The sequence below is a fragment of the Aquarana catesbeiana genome, linkage group LG05 (assembly GCF_042186555.1).
Source record: "Aquarana catesbeiana isolate 2022-GZ linkage group LG05, ASM4218655v1, whole genome shotgun sequence".
Taxonomy (NCBI): domain Eukaryota; kingdom Metazoa; phylum Chordata; class Amphibia; order Anura; family Ranidae; genus Aquarana; species Aquarana catesbeiana.
The window spans coordinates 602,512,830-602,535,152 of record NC_133328.1 but is presented as its reverse complement, the minus strand read 5'-3'; the positions used below and the strand labels follow the sequence as shown (position 1 = coordinate 602,535,152).

At 44.6% G+C, this 22,323-nt stretch overlaps 1 protein-coding gene across 1 annotated transcript in view; it reads right to left on the bottom strand.

Annotated features, from left to right (window-relative positions):
- The window catches only part of MAL2 (mal, T cell differentiation protein 2), an 83,796-nt gene that overhangs the window by 9,937 nt on the left and 51,536 nt on the right, over window positions 1-22,323 (bottom strand). The window contains exon 3 of the mRNA XM_073632197.1: window positions 513-665. Within this exon, the coding sequence (XP_073488298.1) occupies window positions 513-665 (153 nt within the window). The remainder of the gene's footprint in view (window positions 1-512; window positions 666-22,323) is intronic.

Here is a 22,323-nt window from a genome sequence, read left to right as displayed (position 1 = left end):
TGTCTCCTTCTCAGCAAGCTTCTTGTTGATGGTCTTGTAGCCATTCCAGTCTTGTGCAGGTCTACAATCTTGTCCCTGACATCCTTTGACGGCACTTTGGTCTTGTCCATGATGGTGAGGTTTGAATGGAAGAGATTCTGTGGACAGGTGTCTTTTATACACATAATGAGTTGTCGTTAGCAGCACCTTCTTAAAATTGACAGAACTAATCTGTATACCACATGAGCACCTACTGTAACCAGTCTGTGGGAACCAGAATTATTGTTGGTTGGTAGGGAATCAAATACTTATTTTACTCACTGAACTGCACCCCCCCCCCCTCTGACTAACCTCTGCTCATTCCTCCAGTGTCTCACTAATACAGGAGGTGTGTTACTGGCCAGATCACCAGGTGAAAACAGAGGGCGAAAATCCAAAGAAAAGAAAACTGATGCAACCACCACATCTAACAATTGGTAAGCTGCAATATATTACATTTGGGGCTTAGCATACTCTTTTGCACATTTACTTACTGTTGCTGCTACATTCAGTCCAATCATGCGGTTATTGAGCTTCAGAATGGTGCTGTTGGAATTTTTCTCTAGATTGGCTAAAGCCGACACAGCTGCTTGCAGGACGAATGCTCCGAAGTAGAACACGAAGGTGATGAAGTGGTATGCGAGGTCCTGAAAAATAAATAGATATGATCTCAGGCTCGATTCACATCTATGCATGTTGCTTTTGAGCGTTTCTGCAGTGTTTTTTTTTTGTAATGCTTGGCACATTTTTGCCGCATTTTGCGTTTTTGTTTTTCTTTTTACAGTTTTTTTTTTTTTTTTAGACTGTATAGTTTAAAAAAAAAAAATGCCCAAAACGTGTCAAAAACGCTGTAAAACCGCTGCACTTGCGTTTTTGATGCTGGTCCATTGAATTCTATTACATGCAAAACGCTGCATTTTGCATTAAAAAAAAGGCCCTGACGCTTTCCAAAAACGCAGAGGTACAAAAAGGCATTGATGTGAACATGTTCCATGTTAAGAAATTCCCATGCATTTCTGCAAAATGCATCAAAAAACGCGCTAGTGTGAATGGAGCCTAAAATGTCTATTACACATGTCAAAGGATTTCTTTTAAAAGGGGCACTTGGAATGTCAGTCATTGGATGTTATATAAAGTACAGAGATTTCCCCTCATTTAATCTGCATTCACACCTCAGCAAAATGCAGGCGGTTCTAGGGATATTTTTTATTTTTGCGTTTTTGGGCATTTATACAAGCATTTTAGAAGCGTTTTTAGATGTGCATTCAGGCTTCAGGCATTTTGTTTTAGTCAATGGAAAGCACTGATGGGGATCAGTTCTTACAGGCTAAAAAAAACATTAAACAATTATTGATTTGCATGCTGTCATTGCCACTGATTTATATTACTTTTGACAATTACATATGACAACTTGAAATTGCTGCTTTCAAAATCCTAAAAATATTTAAAAGTGGAAAAGTCCCAAGGTGAAACATATTATCAGAACACTGATCACACTTCAGTTTTGTCTTAAAGATACAGTAATAAGGTGGGGCTGTGAATGTCAGCTCTCTCATACACACCCATATCTCAGGAACAGAAAATGATGCAACCTGCCATAACTTGTACACAGGCAACACCTAACAGCCTTCCATATCTCAAACCACAAGCACCTGATTAAAGGGGTTGGGACGGTCTCAATATATAGTTCTAATCAGCATCTTTGAAATATAGTTTTTAATTATTAATTTAATTTTAATTTTTTATTTTTTTTCTAGCTATTCTACAAAGCATATAAAGCAGCGTGCAGAATGGTGCAGGTGAAACCAACACAAAATGAGCAGGCTGCATGTAATCTGATATTAGACTTTCTAAACCTTTTTATCAGAGGTGCCCTTGAAATTATTTTCAGGTTTCGGGGAACCCCAGCTTAAAATAATTAGCAGTCAGAGCTTGTTTAGGGGCAATAAAAACAGGCCATAGAGCCATGATTATATCAACTCTAACCGCCCACTTTAAAATAACACAGCGGTCAGATGAAGTTGTACATTTGCTGCGACTACATTGCCTTGCTTCATGGCTGAGGCAAACATTATACCCCATCTCCCTTTCTTGGGGGTAGTATCACCGCCAAACACAATCCAATCAGATTAATTGGGCCATGCAGGCCAAATGTTAGGCTTGTGGCATGGTATTCCCATTCAAAAACCCCATTCGGTCATTAAAAAAAAAAAAAAAATGAAGATTGTTGCAGGTGGAAACAAGCCTTTACTGTGATCAGTAAGTTAGTTGTATGCTTTATAATAATAAAAAAAACAAAACGAGTTTGATGTACCTACAGTATTTATTTAAGACCCAGGACAGAATAATTTTCAATCCCCATACATTGGTGCGCTGTGAAAAAGTGCTCCCATACATTAGTGTTCAGTGGAAATAGAAAGGGTTGCCTTACAGTTGTGCTCATAAGTAGGGCTAGGGAAAAAAAATCGATTAAAATCTTGAATCGAGTTGAGAGGTCAAATCGATTCAAAATTTAAGCAAATCGATTTTTTTTTTTTTTTACTGCGCCAGTCCTGAGGAGCTGCGGGCAGGAGTTTTTAGGCGAGGCCACGGCTTCGGCCTAGTCCGCAAGGCCGGACGCCGCTGACTAGGCCGATGCTGCGGCCTCGCCTAAAAACTCCTGCTTGCAGCTCCCTAGGACCGACGCCGACACTGCGCCGGTCCTGAGGAGCCACGGGCAGGAGTTTTTAGGTGAGTCCGCAGCTTCGGCCTAGTCCACAAGGCCGGACGCCGCTGACTAGGCCGAAGCCGCGGCCTCGCCTGAAAACTCCTGCCCGCAGCTCCTCAGGACCGGCGCTGTGGTTTTTTTTTTTTTAGAAAATTGCCCAGCCCTACTCATAAGTTTACATACCCTGGCAGAATTTATGATTTCTTGGCCATTTTTTAGAGAATATGAATGATAACACAAAAACTTTTCTTTCACTCATGGTTAGTGTTTGGCTGAAGCCATTTATTCTCAATCAACTGTGTTTACTCATTTTAAATCCTACTTCTCCCTCTGTTTTCTAATACCCCCCCCCCCCCCCACCTCCTGTATTTTCCCATTAATTTCCCCCATTTTATTTTTTATATTTTTCTTTGTCCGTAAGTAGGGCTTCCGATGTCATTATCCCGATTTTACGGACTGTCCACACCTGAATCCTTGAGCAATCCTGCTCAAACACCTTGTGTTGACCCCTGGCTTCGACTAAAGGGTCGTTACGGTTTGATAGTTTCTCTCGCGGAAAACTTGCATACATGTATATCCTAGGTGGCACTAGGTTATGCTCAATGTTTACATCCCTTGCACAGGATTATTATTATTGCCTTATTTTTTCATTTCTTTGAATAAAAATATTGTCCCAGAAAGATGAACTTCACAGGCAGTCAGGCTCGATTCACACCTATGCATTTTTAGTGCTTTTTGCATTTTGCAGATTTGCGCTACAGAACGTGTTCCATAGGAAACCATGTTAAATGGACTGTAGTGCAAATCTGCAAAATGCAAAAAGCGCTAAAACTGCATAGGTGTGAATCCAGCCTAAGGGCAGAAAGAGGAGGAAAAGGACAGCTGAACTGGGAGACTAGGGAACTGACATCTGAATATTACTTGCACAGAGAATAGAAACACCTAACAGCGGAACTTCACAATAAGTAAGCTTGAGACAGTTCCTACCATTCTCATGGACGCTTGGTTAATTTACAACTGGACTATATCTACCACCTTGCGGGACTGTAATTCTGCCACATACAGCATATGGAAATAAGTTAAGCCATGTTGTTGGGATGGTACCTGCTGTTAGGTGCCATGCATTTGCAACTAACGTTTATATCCATGTAAAGCATCTTGAAAATGGGAAAAGCCTCCAAGTGTGTGTATTATAGTGTTAGCATGTAAAGTGTTTGTGAACAAGCACGAGTTATCTGTGTGAAACCGGTCTACCAATGTTCCTGTAAGGTCCTGTCTACGTCTTGCACTTTGACAATAAAGTAACTATTCTACAGAAGTTCTTCCTTCCATGTTGTGCAACCAATTTTCCTTTTTTTTTCAATTAGCATGTAAAGTGTGCTGGAACTGGAGAGAGTCCAGAGAAGGGCAACAAAGATAATAAATGGACTGGAGGACCTTGGTTATGAGGAAAGGTTGTGAGCACTGAAATTATTCTCTCTGGAGAAGAAACGCTTGAGAGGGGATATGATTTCAATGTACAAATACCATCATGGTGACCCCACAATAGGGATACAATTTTTCTGCGAAAGGGTATTTAAAAAGACACGCAGCCATTCACTAAAATTAGAAGAGAAGCCATTTAGCCTTAAACTGCATAGAGGGTTCTTTACAGTAAGAGCGGTAAGGATGTGGAATTCTTTTCCACAGGCAGTGGTTTTAGCAGGGAGCATCGGTAATTTCAAAAAACTATTAGATAGGCATCCGAATGACCAGAACATACAGGAATATACAATGTAATACTGACCTAAGAGCACACACACAGGTTGGACTTGATGGACTTGTGTCTTTTTTTTTCAACCTCACCTACTATGTAACTATGTAACGTGGGTGTGATTGATGCATTTCTGCTAATAGTCAGATAATGGCAAGGTAAATTATATCTGCTAGACCAGTGTTTCTCAACTACAGTCCTCAAAGCACCCCAACAGGTCATGTTTTCAGGCTTACCATTATTTTGCACAGGTGATTTGATCAGTTTCACTGCCTTAGTAATTACAACAGCCATTTCATCTGAAGGAAATCCTGAAAACATGACCTGTTGGGGCGCCTTGAGGACTGGAGTTGAGAAACACTGTGCTAGACTGATAAAATGAATGTAGAAACCTAACAGTGTAATTTATAAAGCATAGCCAATACCAATGCCTAGGAGCTGATGATCATTAGGAAGAAGAGTCACTCTCCTGGTGGTTAGAGAGGACCCCCCTCAGAGAACATATGCCAGGTGATTTAGGCCTCCCATGTATTATGGGCCCTGGACGTTCAGCTTGATTTCCAGAGCCCTAATCTGAAACACAGGGAACTACAGGGCCTGTGTGAAGTGTGCCCCGGGAGTTTAGGGGTTGTTATGGATTTGGATCAGGGGGTGGAGTGTAAAGACAGGTGGTTACATAATACAAAAAAATGACCTGGATAGCCCTGTTGAACAGCCACAGCTGTAGGGTTTCACCACGTGATGTAGCTTGGGACCCACCTATACATTGGTGTAAGGCCTGAAGCAGGTGCGGAGAGGGCTGTCAACAGATACTGGCCAAACCAGGATGTGTCACCCTATAGGTGTCCGTACATGCAAGTTGAGGGTAGGATAGTTCCCCTGGGGTGGGGGGGTCCATACCCATAGTACGGTTTGAACGAAAATGTCACTACCCCTGGGTCTGGCCAGGAACGGGTTGATGAGTGGACATTCTCCTTCATGAAACAATAGATACTGCCACCTTATTCGTGGAGGGAAAGAGGGCCCCCCACCTACCCATTTATACTTACCTTGCCAGCACTCCATTGGCGCTCCTTTCCTAATGTTGGCTGGGAACAGACGCAATGATTTCAATCTCTTTACATTTTTGCTTTATACATAAAATCTATTCCTTTTAAAAACATGATATTCTTTTGAGGTCCCAAAATTATGTTTACACAAAAAAAAACACATATGCGCAATACATGGAAAGAAATGCCTATCATAGATTCAAATAAATGTGGTATTCCCTGTAACTAATTATAAACCACACAACCAGGAGAACTTGATTGTTGGTTCTATCCATGAACTGGACATCCAAGTATGCCCAGTCCATGGATAGAACCAACAATCAAGTTCTCCAGGTTGTGTGATCTATAACTAGATACTGGGAATACTACTTTTATTTGAACATGTGATCAGGCATTTCTTTCCATGTATTGCTGATAGGTGTGGTTTTCTGTGTAAACATCATTTTTGGACTATAAAAGAATATCACGTTTTTAAAAGAAATAGCTTTTATGTATAAAGAAATAAAGTAAAGCCTTTTATCTTTATAATGTCTTGGTTGCCTTCAAAATCCCATAAAGAGGAAACGTAAAAAATCATTATGTGAGAGGGATGGTGGCAACCACACTCACAGCCACAATGACTATTTGAGTATGGTTTCAATCTCTTGTCTTTTGATTGGCTGCAAGCCCTCGAACACTGGCACGAGTGAGGGGGTCAAATTCTCCCTATACCCTTAAGTATGGTTGCTAACTACTGAGGAGTAAGGAGAGGTGGGGGAGTGCTGGCAAAATGAATAAATATGTGACGGGGGGATCTTTGCAGAAACACTGTGCCCTTCATAGCAAAGGTGACAGTGTCTTTTAAAAAAAAAATACTGGTAAACAAATACAAATAGTGATAAGTCAATAATGGTTTTTTTTTTTAATAAGGAGTTAAGCTGCCCTCCCTGAGATGGCTGCCTGGAATTCGAATGAGTTGTTGCCACGCAATTTTTTTTAAAATGGGGTGCTGGAAGAAGTACAGTTTCACATAAATCCTTAAAATAATTTATATTAGACTAAAAAGATATTATGGAGGCATTAACATTTATTTCAGGAGTTCAGCCTTTGTCTAGTCATCATGCTGAACCCTAGGGTGGAACTTGCACATTTTTGCCAACTGAGCAAACTGCTGGAATGATGCAAAGTGGCCACCAATGAGGTGTGTGCAGGATGAGTCCATCGCTCATAACATGTTCCTGCTTGTACCGCAAACTCCCGTCACCTTTCATAACTGCCGGCTGCTATCCTCACGATATGGGCAGAGGCAAAAAAACAGCAATAGAAATTGTTATTAAACCTTTAACAATCTTTTAAGCTGTGTTTTAAAGCTAAAGGTATGGTGTGCATAGTAAAGATTTTGACATATCTGAAAGATATTGAAGCATTCCTGTATACTTACTTATTTTTATTAGAAACTGAATTATTGCTATTCACATTCATGTGACGTGGTGCAATTCATTCTGAATTGAAGCCCAAAGCACCTTGCCAATGGGCAATGGCTGTGAGTTGCAGTGCACCACAAAGAAATTCCATGCTGCATTTTGGGCCTGCCTAAAATGGAGGGCATACATGACAGTGGGAACAGTGGGGGGAAGGTAGAGTTAAAATGGAGCCGAGGGGGAGGGACAGGAAGGGTGGGGTACTATTTAAGAGGGTTGACCTGGGAGGGGTTAACAGAAGGCTGGAGGAAAGTTTCAAGCGAGCATGGCCGAGGTAGAGAGGATAATGTCCCAATTGAGAGCGGAGGTTGAGGTTAGGGGCACGGCATGGCTGCAGGCTGCGATCGGGGCAGCAATGGAGAGAATCGAACCACAACGGTCATTAGGAGAGGGGAGCGGCGTCAGAGCGAGGAGGTCCCGTCCGCCCGAGCGTTTCTCTCCAGAGCGGGCGGTGGGCGGAAGAGTGAGAAGGAGCGGCGAGGGTGAGCAGGGATGCCCTCCGGCGAAGAAGAAGCCAGGCGGAAGGAGCGGAGGAGCTGTCACATCCCCGGCGTCACATGGCGGGGAGAGACAGCGCAGCGGGACTGACAGGAGGAGAAGAGCGGTGAGCGCGAGCCCCGCCCCCCGGATAACGGCGGAGGGCGCAGATGCTGCTGAGAGAGATGCTGCTGTCCCTGGGCTGTCTAATCCGGCAAGGGACAGCAGGAATAATGCTAAAAAAGACAGAGACAGAGGAGGAAGGAGGGATGGAGGAGCGGAGGCATACAGGGCTGCGGTATCCTGCACCGGCCCTGCTACTGCTGTCCACAAGGCTTCCAGACCAGATGAATGCAACAGGGGAGAAAGTGCGGAGATGACGGCGGCAGCCACGGTTACCAGGCCAGGCGGGCTTTCGGAGGTGGAAGAAGCAGAGGGAGATCCAGGAGATCGGGAGGAGGTGTCGGAATCGGAAGAGGAGGCGGCCCCCCTTTCCAGGAGAACTGATGAGGAGGAGAGCAGACGGTCGGCTGATGGGGCAACACCTGTGCAGCCCGGTAAGTCAGCACATCTGGGGTTAGCTGGGAGAAGCAGGGTAGTACAAGACACAAACAGGCCCGAGGGCAACATAAGGGGGGTGGCCTCACAAGCGGGGGGCTCAGGCTTATTGGGATTTTTGGAGGGTATTAAAGATTTAGTGAAAAAGTTTGAGGTTGGAGAGTGCATGGCAGGAGGCCCGGCAGCGGCGTGGGTCCCGCCAGCAGGGGGTAGCAATAATGCAGCAGGAGTGGGGACGCCCGCAGAGATGGTTGCGGTTACCGCCCTAGAGTCTGCAGGGAGTGAAGTTGCGCAGGGGAAGGAAAAAGCTACAGAGACGACAGAAAGGCAGGATATAACTAGGCTGGCTGATGCAGCGCGCTGCGAAGTGTATGTGTGTTACGAGGGGCCTTTAGGAGCGCACTTAAAACAGGAGGTACGGGAAAAATTATGGAAAGGTGAGTACGTGGAAATATTTTCACTATTACCTTTGGAAAAATTTAACTTGGATAGGGTCAAGCCAGACAGTTCAAAGAAGGATGATGAGGAGAAGAGGAGGTATCGGCTGATACCGAGGACGTTTGCAAACTGGCTGCAAGCGTTTGCAATCATGGCAAGCGTGATTGGGGAAAAGCATCCGGAACACTGTTCAGCATTATTTTGCTATCAAGATGCCATAGGGGAGGCCTACAGAGTATATGGCGGTACGGGATGGCTGAGATACGACGAGCAGTTCAGGCAGCGGAGAGCGATACGGCCAGAGCTGCGTTGGGACCACAAGGACATTAGCTTGTGGATGCGCTTGATGACGAATACGCGGGCTCCGAACCAGTTTTTTCAGGGAGGAGCCGGTGGACCATATGCCCTGGGACACTCGGCTGGAAATAAAAAGGGGGTTTGTTGGCAATACAATTCCGGAGCCTGTAAATTTGGTGCGACATGTAAGTATAAGCACGAGTGCTCAGGCTGCGGGGGAACGCATCCAGCATCTAGATGCTTTAAGCAAGGAAAAGGCAGAATTGGGGACGTTGGGAAAAAAAGGGAGGACTCCGGTGAAAGCGGAAAGGATGCGACCGTTTCTCGGTAGGTATCCAGATAGGCAAGCTGCGAGGTTGTTGGACGAGGGTTTCACGGAGGGGTTTAGGATACCATGCAGGATGATTGTAGTGCCCCAAGTGCCAAATAATTTACGGTCCGCATTGCAACATCCGGAGGTGGTTTCTGAAAAGCTGGCAAAGGAGGTTGCAATGGGGAGAATGGGAGGTCCTTTTCGTTGTGCACCAATAGCTGACTTAGTGGTGTCACCGCTTGGTGTGGTGCCCAAGAAAGAAAACAACAAATTCCGGCTCATTCACCACCTGTCTTTCCCAAAGGGTGGATCGGTGAATGATGCCATTGATCAGGAGGCATGCTCGGTGACTTATACGTCATTTGATGCCGCTGTGGGTTGGGTGCGGCGTTATGGCAAAGGAGCATTGATGGCAAAAGCCGATGTCGAATCGGCTTTTCGATTATTGCCGGTACACCCGGATAGCTTCAGATTGCTGGGGTGTCATTGGAAAGGGGAATTTTATGTGGACAAATGCTTGCCAATGGGTTGTTCAATATCTTGTGCGATATTTGAACAATTCAGCTCTTTCTTGGAATGGGTGGTGCGGGACGTATCGGGTGTGAATTCAATCATTCACTACCTTGACGATTTTTTATGCATAGGGCCGGCATCATCTAGAATCTGTTCGGTTTTATTGGCGACACTGCAACATATTGCTGACAGATTCGGCATTCCATTGGCAAATGAAAAGACGGAGGGACCTTGCACGGTCATCACGTTCCTAGGCATTGTTCTTGATTCTGAGGCCATGGAATGTAGGTTGCCGGAAGACAAATTGGAAGACTTAAAAAAAGAGATTGCGGGGTTACTTGGCTTAAAGAAAGTGCAGCTGAGGGCACTGCAATCGGTCCTAGGTAAGCTAAATTTTGCCTGCCGCATACTGCCTATGGGGAGAGTGTTCAGCCGCCGGCTGGCGGCTAGCACAGGTGGGGTGAAATCACCGAGACATTTTGTGCGATTGGTAAAGTCGCACAGAGAAGATTTAAGGGTATGGCATACGTTTCTGGAATCTTTCAACGGAAGGGCGATGTGGATGGCGGGCCCGGTAAGTAATTTTGATATGGAATTATTCACCGATGCGGCAGGGTCCACGGGTTTTGGGGCATTTTTTCAGGGGCGGTGGAGTGCAGGTCCTTGGCCTCAATCATGGATAGAGGAGGGTTTTACCAAAAATTTGGTACTATTGGAATTGTTTCCAGTAGTAGTGGCGGTAGAGCTATGGGGCACATCCTTCAGGGATCTGAAGGTGCGTTTTCACGGGGACAATTTGGGGGTGGTGCAGGTTATCAATAGGGTGACGGCATCGTCTCCGCCAGTAATCAAATTGTTGCAACATTTAGTGTTAAGATGTTTGCAATTGAATGTGTACATTCATGCCGTACATTTGCCGGGGGTTGAGAATGTGGTCGCTGATGCGTTATCTCGCTTCCAGTGGGACAGGTTCCGAGAGTTGGCGCCGGAAGCGGAGCAACAGGGGGTACCTTGTCCCGATTGGCTGTGGGAGATTCCGTTGGTGTCATCGCAGGATGGATCAAACAGTCGGTAAGTGGGTCCACTTGGGCGGCGTACTCAAAAGTGTGGAAAGAGTGGACGGGATTTCTTCAGGCCTTAGGGGAGGAGCCGTCAGGAAAAAATTTGCGTTTGTTACTGTTATATTACATGGCAAGAAAAATGGAGGAAGGGTCATCAGTGGCGGTGTTAAACATGCAGTTAGCAGGGTTAGCGTTCTTGTTTAAGTTGCAGGGTCAGCTGGATGTCACGCGCTTAAAGGGTATAGAAAAAATAGAATCGTAAAGGATGCGAGAAGACCTGTGACGTTTGATATTCTGGGGAGAATTGTGAAGCAGTTGAGGGAGGTATGCTCTTCAGAGTATGAGGTAGGGTTGTTTAAGGCGGCATTTGTAATGGCTTTTTTTGGGGCATTCAGGATTAGCGAGCTGGTTAGTCCGGCTAAAAAGGTTCAGGGTGGTTTGGGTTGGCAAGAGGTTCAGGTTGAGCGGGGAGGTTTGTCGGTGGTGGTCAAACGATCAAAAACTGATCAAGTAGGAAAAGGCAGGGTAGTGAGGGTTTACCCGATTCAGGGATCTTTCCTGTGCCCGGTGAGCACGGTTGGGCAGTACTTACAAGTAAGGCCAGGGGTACAGGGTCCTTTATTAATTCACCGGGACGGTAGTTTTTTATCTAAGTTTCAGTTCATCACAATTTTTAGAAGATGCCTGGAAGAGGTGGGATTACAAGGAAAAGAATTTTCATCACACTCTTTTAGGATTGGGGCGGCTACTGAAGCAGCTAGATTGGGTTTGGACGTGGAGGCGGTGAAACGCATTGGAAGGTGGGAATCTCAAAGGTTTCGGTCTTACATTAGGCCTCATTTGGTGGTATAATGGGAAGGAAGCTAAGGGTATAGGAGGATAATTAATTAATAGTAATGGAAGTTGTTATTGCAGGATAGTGTTTTTAGTATAGTCTTCTTGTCTTTTTCTAATTACAGGTACGGCGCCAGGAATGGTCTGGATTATGGGCCATTCTTATGTGTGTTGGGGGGCAAGAAGAGGGGATGCTCGTAGGGATGGTAGGCAGTTAGGTTTTGACAAACGGGAGGTTTATATTAAGTGGTTGGGAGTACCTGGGATGCTGTGGAGTAGATTGCTTCCTGAAGTTAAAAAACATGCCCTGCGGGAGGGACCACTGGATGTGTTAATTTTGCATGTAGGAGGTAATGATTTAAGTATCAGATCCATGGTGGACATCTCGCGCGATATAAAAGGAGATGTGTGGCGATTGATGGAATTATTCCCCAAAACTATATTTATATGGTCGGATATGGTGGCTAGGACATCATGGAGAATGGCCAGGTCAGTGGAAGGTGTAAATCGGGCCAGAAAAAAGATAAATAGGGAAATAAGCAAATTTATGGTACGCAATGGGTGTTTAGCAATCAGACATCCAGAACTAGAATTTGAAACGTGGAGATATCTGAGAGTTGATGGGGTACATCTTAATGATGTGGGGTTAGATTTGTGGATGTTAGGTTTGCAGGATGGAATACAGCGAGCCATAAGGGTGTGGAGGGGCATCCAAGAGTAAGGTATTACTCGTTGGATGCAGTGGCGGGCGTTGGTCTGTAAAAAAGGAAGGAAGATGGAAAAAGTAAGTGGGTGGATCTAACGGTGTTATAGATCCGGAGGTCTTTTGGTTCCCGGTTAACGGAGGTTAACCGGGAAGTGATAATGGGGCACTGCGGGAATTGTTAGTCTCTGAGCCAGCTTGTCGGCTTGAGGCATAGTTGAGATAGTTTTGATAAGTACGGCAGTGCTGAGTGGGTGATGAACAGCAGAATGATTTCAAGTGATAGCGCAGACCAACGCTCTTTAGTTTAAAAATGTTTTCAGGGAAGAAAAGATGTTTTATTGTAGATCGTTTTTGATAAGAGTTTTTTATAAGAAAGTTAAAATATATATTATTTTAATAAAGTAGGCTGCTACGGCCTTTTTTACTCCAAGTTGGTGTGTTTGATTTATTGGGAGTAGAACGGTAAGAAGGGATTAATATAACTGTACAACATATGTTATCCATCAGTCATGCACGGTTACCATGTGTTTCACTGCACTGTATGTGATGCATACTAGCATATTATGCATTTGTCTTACAGGGGAAGACAGCCGCTTTAATGCATATGCTGTAATGCATCGCAATAGTGTAATGGGCACCTAATGTATTTTTTTTTGTAATGGAAGCATTGTAAGTACCTGAATTTGATGTGCTATCAGCTTCCAACAAACCCCTGAACAGCAAAGCTCAGACTGGAAGAGTGAGAAGCAACAGAAAGAGTCAGTCAGCTGTGCTACAGTGCTTATGTACTTACAAGGAGCATGCTGACAGTAGAAGTCTACTCACTAACTGAGCGATCGGGTCTGCCTGTCAGTTTTTTCAGGTGGACCTGATTGGACCATCCATTGCTCTCTATGGAGCAACAGATGTCAGCAGACAACAGATGTCTGCATTTCAGGCAACAAGCGGCCAGACCTTAGTGCAAGGGACCGCAGTTCAGGACATAGGTCCCCTTGCAAAGACATCCTCCGCTTGTCCATGTGACAGCCGGGGACATAGGAGATATATTTTTTTCACTTGGGAAGCAACAACCTGCTGAAGATCACAGGTCGCCCTTCAGGGTGGATCACCCCAACAACTTTAGCCAACATGGCTCAGGTGGGCACTCCGTGTATCTGCCAGCAGCATTCAGTCCAGCATAGTCCGGGCAGTACAGCTCTCTGGAATGTTCTCCACTAGCAACACTTTAAGTGTGTGTGTGTGTGTTAAGTGGTTGTCAGCATAGCATCCTTGACATCACACAACACATATTTGTAATCCAAGTGGTAATGATACCATTTCGATGATGATTCACCAGTAGTACCCGGTGTCAGGTAGAATTACAGACTCTCCCTTCTTATTCACCGTGGTGACAAATCCCTTAAAGTCCCTCAGGTAGAGTTGGCATGATTTGCATTAATCCGATAAACATACGTAAGAACAGGTAACATGGGGGCCGGTAATCCCCGGTTCTCTGCTGTATTCAACTGTAACAACTTACTCATGAGATTCTTAAGCCGGTGCTTGTTTCAGCGGTTCCACCAATGGTAGTAATACTTCTTCCCTTAAGATTGGGAAGTGAACACTATGATGTAAAGATTTTCAAGGCCCGACGCATGACAACTACTTTACATAACAGTCACTTTATTCATGTCGTACATTCTCCTTTCTCTCTTCACTTACCGGCTTCAGGCGCCGCCGGTGAGGGATCTGAGACCATTCACCTCTCTTCGCCCATGATGAGCGAACATACTGGGCCAACTGAGTAATGATTGTGGGGCCACAATCCTCCGCAACAGTGATACCCTGGTGGTAGCCAAGGCAAATGCTTGGATCTCCTTAGGAGGGAGATGGGTTATTGGTACCACCTGTTCCGGACTTGCGGTCACTGTAGGTGTCTCGGAAGGAACGTTGGCAGAGGGAACTGACACTTCCACTGCGGTATTCGCCGGACACATCTGGTTCGTCTGAGGAAGAGTCGGCCTGGGCCGGAGTAGGACTGTCAGAATCAGCAGCCTCGGTACTGGACGTAGGCTCCTCTACGGTGGCATAACCACATGCCCAATCCACCCTCATCACCCTTGATGGCAGCAGCGTTCTGGCAGCTATCAGCAGCAGTTCTCCGCATTGACAGCACCGGCTCCAAGGGCACATAAACAGGGCAAACCCGGAACACCACTGGCAGATGATCCCCATAGCCGCAGAGCTTTGAGAAATATACAGGGCGACCTCACCATTCGGTGCCATCTGAATACCCGTGTCAGTAATCGTGGTTCCAGAGGCGAAGAAACTGCCGATTTCCCATGGGTCATATTCAGCCGACATGGGTTGAGGGACTCCCAGGTGCGCCATGTTTCCTTTCAGGCCACAAAGTTTCAACATGTGAACCCAAGATGGCGACCCAAGCAGTAATGTGTCCTCCTCTGCAGAGCTGGAACTCCCCCCCCCCCCCCCCCGCCAACAGATTGGTGCAAATGTTCTCTGGGAACTGTGGCGCCTGCCTTCTTCATTCTGCGGCGCGCGAAAACTGTACTGGAGTCCATTTTGGAATCTGTATTAACCCTCACAGCGCTGACGGGAAGTGTCAAAAGACCAGTCTGATCCTCTCCCCTGAGCAGTGAGAATTTATGGTTCTTCCCCACATTGGTAGTACACATGACAACACAGTCTATTAGAAGTGTGTAAAGGTTACTTGCCACCCTCCCACGGAGCCAGGCAAAATCCCGATGAACCTGAGGCCTGTTGTTAGGGGCCACTGCTGCAGAGAAAACGCCTTAGCCCCACATTGGGCACCAAATGTAGCAAGGTCCCAGGCCTCCTTTGATCTAGTGAGAACCTCCAGGACCAGGGATAGCTGACATCCTTCTGTATGTAGTGGGATATGAGGCATGGTGGGTGCAGAGTAGTTAAAGTCATTGGGCGCCAGACACTTCTTGAATGCAAAAGAAAGTTTAATTCTCTTAAACTTTTTGGGGGAGAGAGGGTTAGGGCCAGGATACCCTTAGGTAGTTGCAAGATTAAATGGCAGACTCCGACTTCAATAGGAGGACAGCCATGCAGGGAAAGGCATCCAGCAAGGCGCCACATCTGCATGTGTAGGAATGCTGTCTCCAATGGCAACAGTTTTTAACAGTTCCTAGCACAAAGCTGAACAGTTCCTTTCTATTCCACTACATTCACTCCTTGTAGTTCTTCAGCACTCTGAGCTCCCGGTCTCTAACTAGACCCGCTGATTCACTGCCACTGAATCCCTTGAGCTCCTATAATCTTCACGGTGGTGTCCTCCTCAAGCGCCACCCCCGCTTCTCTGCTGGGTCCCTAGCTTGGCACTCTAGATACCTCTCAAGCTTCACCCCTGCTAGCCCGCTCGGTCCCTGGCTTGATACACAAGGCTGCTCTGCAAGCATCACCTTCTCTGGCTGGGTCCCTGGCTTGATACCCACTGAAGTTTCCAGATTCTTCACCGTCCTCGGTTGGTGAGAATGCTGCTCTGGTACTTGCTTCAGTTACTCACTGTGGTCCCTGGTAATTAGGTGGATAGTCCCTTACTGGCGACAGCTCCCCCTCTACCACTGACCATGACGGATTCTCCGGCCGGCAGAACCGTCACTTCTTGTTGGACTGCAAACCGCAGTCCCAACCCCGCACTGCTCTCTTGCTTCTGGATAGGCCCTCAGACAGCCTAGCAGCCAGATGTGCCCGGGATATGCCCAAACTCGGCCTAGCAGCCTGGGCAATACAACACATGTCCACCCAGACAGCCATCCAGGTGGTACCGAACATAGATCACCTGACTCCACCCGTATATATAGAATCTCCCAGCAGGCCAAGGGATTCAAGAAAACCCCTTCCTATTGGCTGAGATACCCCATATACCCATAACCTGACCTTGCATTGCCCTTCTCATATCTAGTACCACAAATTACCCGGCGGCCACCTAGTGGTAGAAGAGAAATGTGCAACAAGGCCAAACTTAGGGAGAAATCAATAGATCTCTAACAATCAACCAGGATAATTATTCCTGGCAAGTAAATTTGCGAGGAGCAGCCCTGCCTAAACTCCAGGGTGCTACACTAGGATGCAAGCGGCCTACACAATAACAACCAATGACAGTGTGTTTTCCAGTAAATAAACCTACATAGAGGTAAACCATGCACAGAGGACAGAATGTCTGGTATTGACACTCTAGCCTCAGAGGTGCCTCCCACCATGCCTAAAATTAGTGCTGCCTCAATCTTGGCCCTGAAAGCAGCAGAGATAAAAAGTCCAGTGTCCTGCTCTGCCAGACAGGGATGTGCTCTGCAGTAGAGCTGTGTAAATCTCAGAACTGGATAGATGACATATAAATATTTTGGCAATAAAAACAGCTTCCATACTATTTAATTTATCTGTGTAATTAACTGCCTGGAGTTGAGCTTTAAAATTAGACAAAAAAGGTTCTATATAAGCCAGATATACTCAAAACGTGTATCTTTTGTCAAAATGTAAAATCATATATTCATTTCTACATTGTATTTCAGTTATTTCTATCTGAATGATTTTTAAGTTTGCGAAGATCCCCACACCTTCACTTCCTTGAATTCTGAGACACCTAGTCATTATGCCCTGTGAGTAGGCACTGTTCTGTCACACATTTCAAAGAGCCTGCCTTCTGAACTACAGAGGTGCTGAGAGGAGGAGTTTCAGGAGGCAGAGTCAGCACAGGAATCGCTGATTGAAGGCAGCAAGGTATTATGGGATGTGTAGTCCTTAGAAAGTAAACCGCAAAGGAGAAGCTGCAAAGCATGCAGGGAATCCAGGAAGTTGTAGACACAGATGGAAAGTGTGCCACTTCTGGCTGTGTTACCATTTCCCGGCTGTAGATGACTATGGTTTTATGCTGGCAACTGCTTAGATGGGAATGAAGTATTACCTGCACCAAAAATACATGAGTGCAATGGCGTCCCTAGGGGGGGCAGAGGGGGCCCTGACCCTCCAACATTATGCTGTGCCCCACCATGTGCCCCCCCCCATAAAAAAAAAAATTTTTTTTTTTTTTTACAAAAAATCAATGTCTAAGAGGGAGAGAGTCCCCAGTCAGCTCCTGTGGGTGATTCCTCCCCCCTTCCTCTGCTTGCTGACACTGCATAATGCGAGCGCTCACACAACCACGGCCGCCCGATCTGCTCCTTCCCCTGCATCCTCATGCAGGGAGAAGAGCGAGTTGCAGGAAGGACTCCACCAGGACTCTCAGTTACTGAAAAAACAGACTGATTTCTCCCATCTTAAGGACAGGAGAACCAGCCTGTAAATTCCAAGAGATGCCAGATCAGCGCTGTCAATAGCAGGGGCAGAACAGCAAGAGGAGGCTGGGGAACCCCATAGTGGCAGAACACCAGGGCCCGGAGGAAGGACAACCTTTGCAACCCTGATAGTTCTCCCACTGCTTTGGATCCTTATATTTTCTTGGTATGCTGGTAACATATATCTCTTGTTTTCTGCCACCCTGGGGGGGCCCCAATACAGTAGGAAGGGAGCTCACTGCAGAACATGTGAAAGGGCCGTTGTGGGGTCGTAGTAAAGGGCCCCAGTGTATATATATATATATATATATATATATATATATATATATATATATATATATATATATATATATATATATATATATATATATTTTATATGTGCCCCCCCCTAAATATGAAAGCTGGAGACGCCACTGCATGAGCGTGAACCATTGTGAAACATATTGGATAAATACATGATCAGCGAGTGCTGGCCATAGATGGATCAAAATTCGGTCAGTTCAACAGTGACCGGCTGAATTTCAATCCATCTACGGCCTTTCCTGTTCCATTATCTACTTTTCACGAACAGGCTTGTTGGAAATTTTTCAATCAGCGCTGCAGCCAATAGGCTTGTGTGGATGAGGGGCTCCATTCTGTATTTTCAATTTTTGAAAATATTCTGTATTTTCGATTTTTGGCTGATCAAAAAAAAACTGACCCATGTATTCCCAATCTTGCTGGAGTTTAGTAGGTGACCAGGCACTGCACTCGGATCACTTGTCTCCTGGGTAAACGAGTCACAAGTAAGTAAGAAGATAGCGTGAATTAAAATATACAAAACTGAAAAACAAGACTATAAATATCTTGTTTTTTATAATGGTAACAGAATGCATCAGTTAAATGAGTTAACTTGGTCACATGGATGTGATAGAGAAAGATCACATTTTTGACCTTTGGATATATTCACTGGTTATTATTGTAGATTGAGAACACTGATAAGCTTTTCAGCCCATGTATCAATGGCTTTGGCAGGTCAGCAATGGGTGCAGAATGAAGCCTTCCCTATGGGTAGAATCATTTCTGACATTGGCAAACTGCTCTTGGCACTTGGTGTATAAAGCTCCATTCAGATATCGCATTGTGGGAACGAGTGTTTCCGCTTGTAATTTTAAAAGCGTGATTTACACATGTTTCCGCACGGTATGCATAGGGCATCCTATTCATTTCATTGGGCTGCCCTATGCATGTTTGTCTTCCAAATGAAGCTCATCCTCCTTTTTGGGCTACAACCTTAGCATGCGTTTTGCTGCACAATTCTGTTGCGTGACAATCGTAGGAGAATTGCACTGAATTTGGAGTGCCATTAAGAATAATGGTACCCAAACGCCTGTCACACGTTTTGCTGTGATTCCAAACGCCTAATGTAAACGAGGCCTAAGGCTGGTATCGTGTAGAACGGCTTTATAAAAACAGGAGTTTCAATGGTTGAATGAAGAGTGAAAACCTCTTGTCAATGTTTTAAACCGTATCCAAACCCAAAAACAAAAAATTGAATACATTGTCACCTACCAGTCCTTAGATGTGGTAGCTGCATTAGATTTCTTTTCATTATTTTTTAATCTTGGGAACCTATTAATAGCACATTTCCTGTCTAAGCTTTTTAAAGCCGGCCATGGACGGTTTGATTCTCGGCTGGTTCAGCAGGGACCAGCCAAGATTCGAACCATATATGGGCAGGCTGATTGTTCCCAAATTGATCAATCAACTTGGGTACAACCAGCTTATTGGATTTCTAATGCTATTATTGTCAGTGTCTATAGCTGCTAGCAATAATCACTGTGTGTTCTCCATGGTTCCCCCTGCCAGGAGAACACAATGGCTCCATGGGAGGGATTTCCCTATCAACACTGACTGTGTTGATGGGGAAATCGAGCGATCCTCTTTCCTGCAACAGAAAGAAAATCAAATAATTTATGGCCAGCTTAAAGTGGAAATCCATGCAAAATCAACAATCCCTGCATCTATAGACACCAGGGATCTAATACTAACCTCTCTATCCCTGTAAAGAAAAGAGGAGTATATACATACCTTTTTGGAAGCCTATCTGACCCGCTCCAACCCGATCTTCAGGGCCTGGAAGCTCTGCAGAGAACACGGAGGACAACGGCTGTGAAATGAATGGGAAGTGATGTCACCCTTAGAGTTACTATGGGGCTTCCGTTGTCCTCCGTCTCCTTTGCACCCGCCTGCACAGAGAAGCTGCAGCTGACAGCTCAGCGTGGATCCGGTCGGAGCGGGTCAGATAGGCTTCCAAAAAGCTATGTATACTCATTTTTGCTTTACAGGGATAGAGAGGTTAGTGTTAGATCCATGGTGTCTATAGATGCAGGGATTTTAGATTTTGCATGTACTTCCACTTTAAGGACTTAGTGAGTGCATGTTCGGAAAACAACTCTGATTGGCACCTGATCATCAGCTGGGGACCCCGACTATCACTGACAGCGGGGATTGAGAACCAGAAGGAGACATTTCACGTAACTGCTGGTTTTCAATCCCTGTTGTTAGTGACAGTTAAGAGTCACTTGCTGGTTCTCAGAGGGGAGAATGGATATTAATGTATCCTTGCACCAGAGAAGATTAATAAATGGATTGAGGGCAGGAAGGATTTAAACCATAGACAAGAATGGCAGGCCTTTAAATGGCTGTTGGTGTCAGTCTCAATTATTTTATTGGATAATTATCAGTTATTTATTCCTGTTCTGAGTTGTTTAAAGCGTAACTCCAACCATCCATTTTTTTTTTTTTTTTAATTTTCGGATTGAATTGGATGCAGTAAATTCTTCTAAGTTTAATTTTTTTTTTTATGACCCTGTTGGGGAGATTTCAGCTGAGTTCCAGTCTCTATGACAGCAGTACAATAAATTAGGGGACCAGTTGTCACAGGCCAGGGACAGGAAGACACAGTACTAGCACGTTGACTGATGTTCTACCCCTTTCCCGTTATAATGAGAGCACATTTTATATATCCGTTTTGGAGAAGTAAGGCCAATCTCTCCAATGGGGACTCAGATCAAAATATAAACCTTACAGAGGCTCTAACCCTTCACTACACTATTGTCTATTTATTAGTAAGAAATGTTTTGGCTACAGTTAGACTTTAAAGAAAAGGTAGCATCGGTGGCCTTCACAATCACATGGTGTTTTAGGTATGTGTTAAGGAACAAAAAAAAAAAAAAGATTTCCAATTAAAACCTAGTGGAAAGGAATGAATTTGAGGGTGTATTGTTTGGCATGTTGATAGACAGCACTTGTATTCTACAATGACTACAAACAGCACAACGATCACAGATTGTAGCCAAGCAATGCAAGATCTATACAATTGGAGATGACTGGCAAAAGGTAATGGAAACACCAATGTATGGAGTCACCAGTGAAAATATAGGATATATAGATGGAAAAGACACCAGCATTTCCCACAATAGAAACAAAACCAGCATCAACCAATACAGTGAATAAAAATGAAAGACCTCATTACATCACGTCACTGAATATCATCTAAAATGATTGTAAACCCCTGAAATTAAAAACTGATTGATGCATATCCTTCTATGGTGTGTACTTGCCTCAAACCCCATCCACCCCAGTTTGATTTCTGCCGACTCTGCCATTCCTCTGCTATCTGCATGAGTCCCTTCTGACAGTCCCAAACAATCCTGGGAGACAGCCCCACCCCCCTCCAGCACACAGCAAGTAGTTGAACAGCCTCATCTGTGTTTCCCTATGAGACTGTGTACTCAAATCTCAGATTTACACTAAGCTTCCTGCTCTATGCTATGCAGTGTGTGACATCAGATTCCTGCCCTCTGCCTTCTGAAGCTGATAAATGCTGTGTAAATTCTGTGTGTTTGAATGGCTGTAGAGAAGAGAGGGCTGCAGATAAAAAGGTACAACTTATATAGGAGGAGTTGTTACATCTTTGTGTATCACCTGAGGATAGTTACTTCACTGGGTATATGTACAGGTTTACAACCACTATACTCGCCTCCACTGAATTTGGCATTATATTATTTGAAATAGTGGAATGTTAAGAATTTTCTTTTGTAGGATTAAAGATAGATAAGTTTTTTGTTTTATTTGAAATTCCATTTAAGCTTTAGCAAACAGGAACAAGTGTGACTCGATAGAACAAACAGTCTCTGAATCTGGCTGCTGAATGGTTTTTTGTTTTTTGTTTTTTTTTTTATCTGTTACATAGTCACAAGTTAGTCAGGTTAAAAAAGGCACAAGTCCATCTAGTTCAACCAAAAAAAAAAAAAAAAAAAAAATACAATCCCATATACACAATCCTTCACCCACAGTTGATCCAGAGGAAGGCAAAAAAAAAAAACAGTAAAGCATGATACAATTTGCTACAGCAGGGGAAAAAATCCTTCCTGATCCCCAAAGAGGCAATCGGATTTTCCCTGGATTAACTTTACTTATAAATGTTAGTACCCAGTTATATTATGTACATTTAGGAAAGAATCCAGGCATTTTTAAAGCAATCTACTGAGCTGGCCAGAACCACCTCTGGAGGGAGTCTATTCCACATTTTCACAGCTCTTACTGTGAAGAAACCTTTCCGTATTTGGAGATGAAATCTTTTTTGCTCTAGATGCAAAGAGTGCCCCTTGTCCTCTGTGATGACCTTAAAGTGATTAACTCAATCCCAAGATTACTATATGGACCACTTATGTATTTGTACATGTTGATCAAATCCCCCCTTAATCTCCTCTTCTCAAGAGTGAATAAATTCAGTTCCTCTAATCTTTCCTCATAGCTGAGCTCCTTCATGCCTCTTATCAGTTTGGTTGCCCT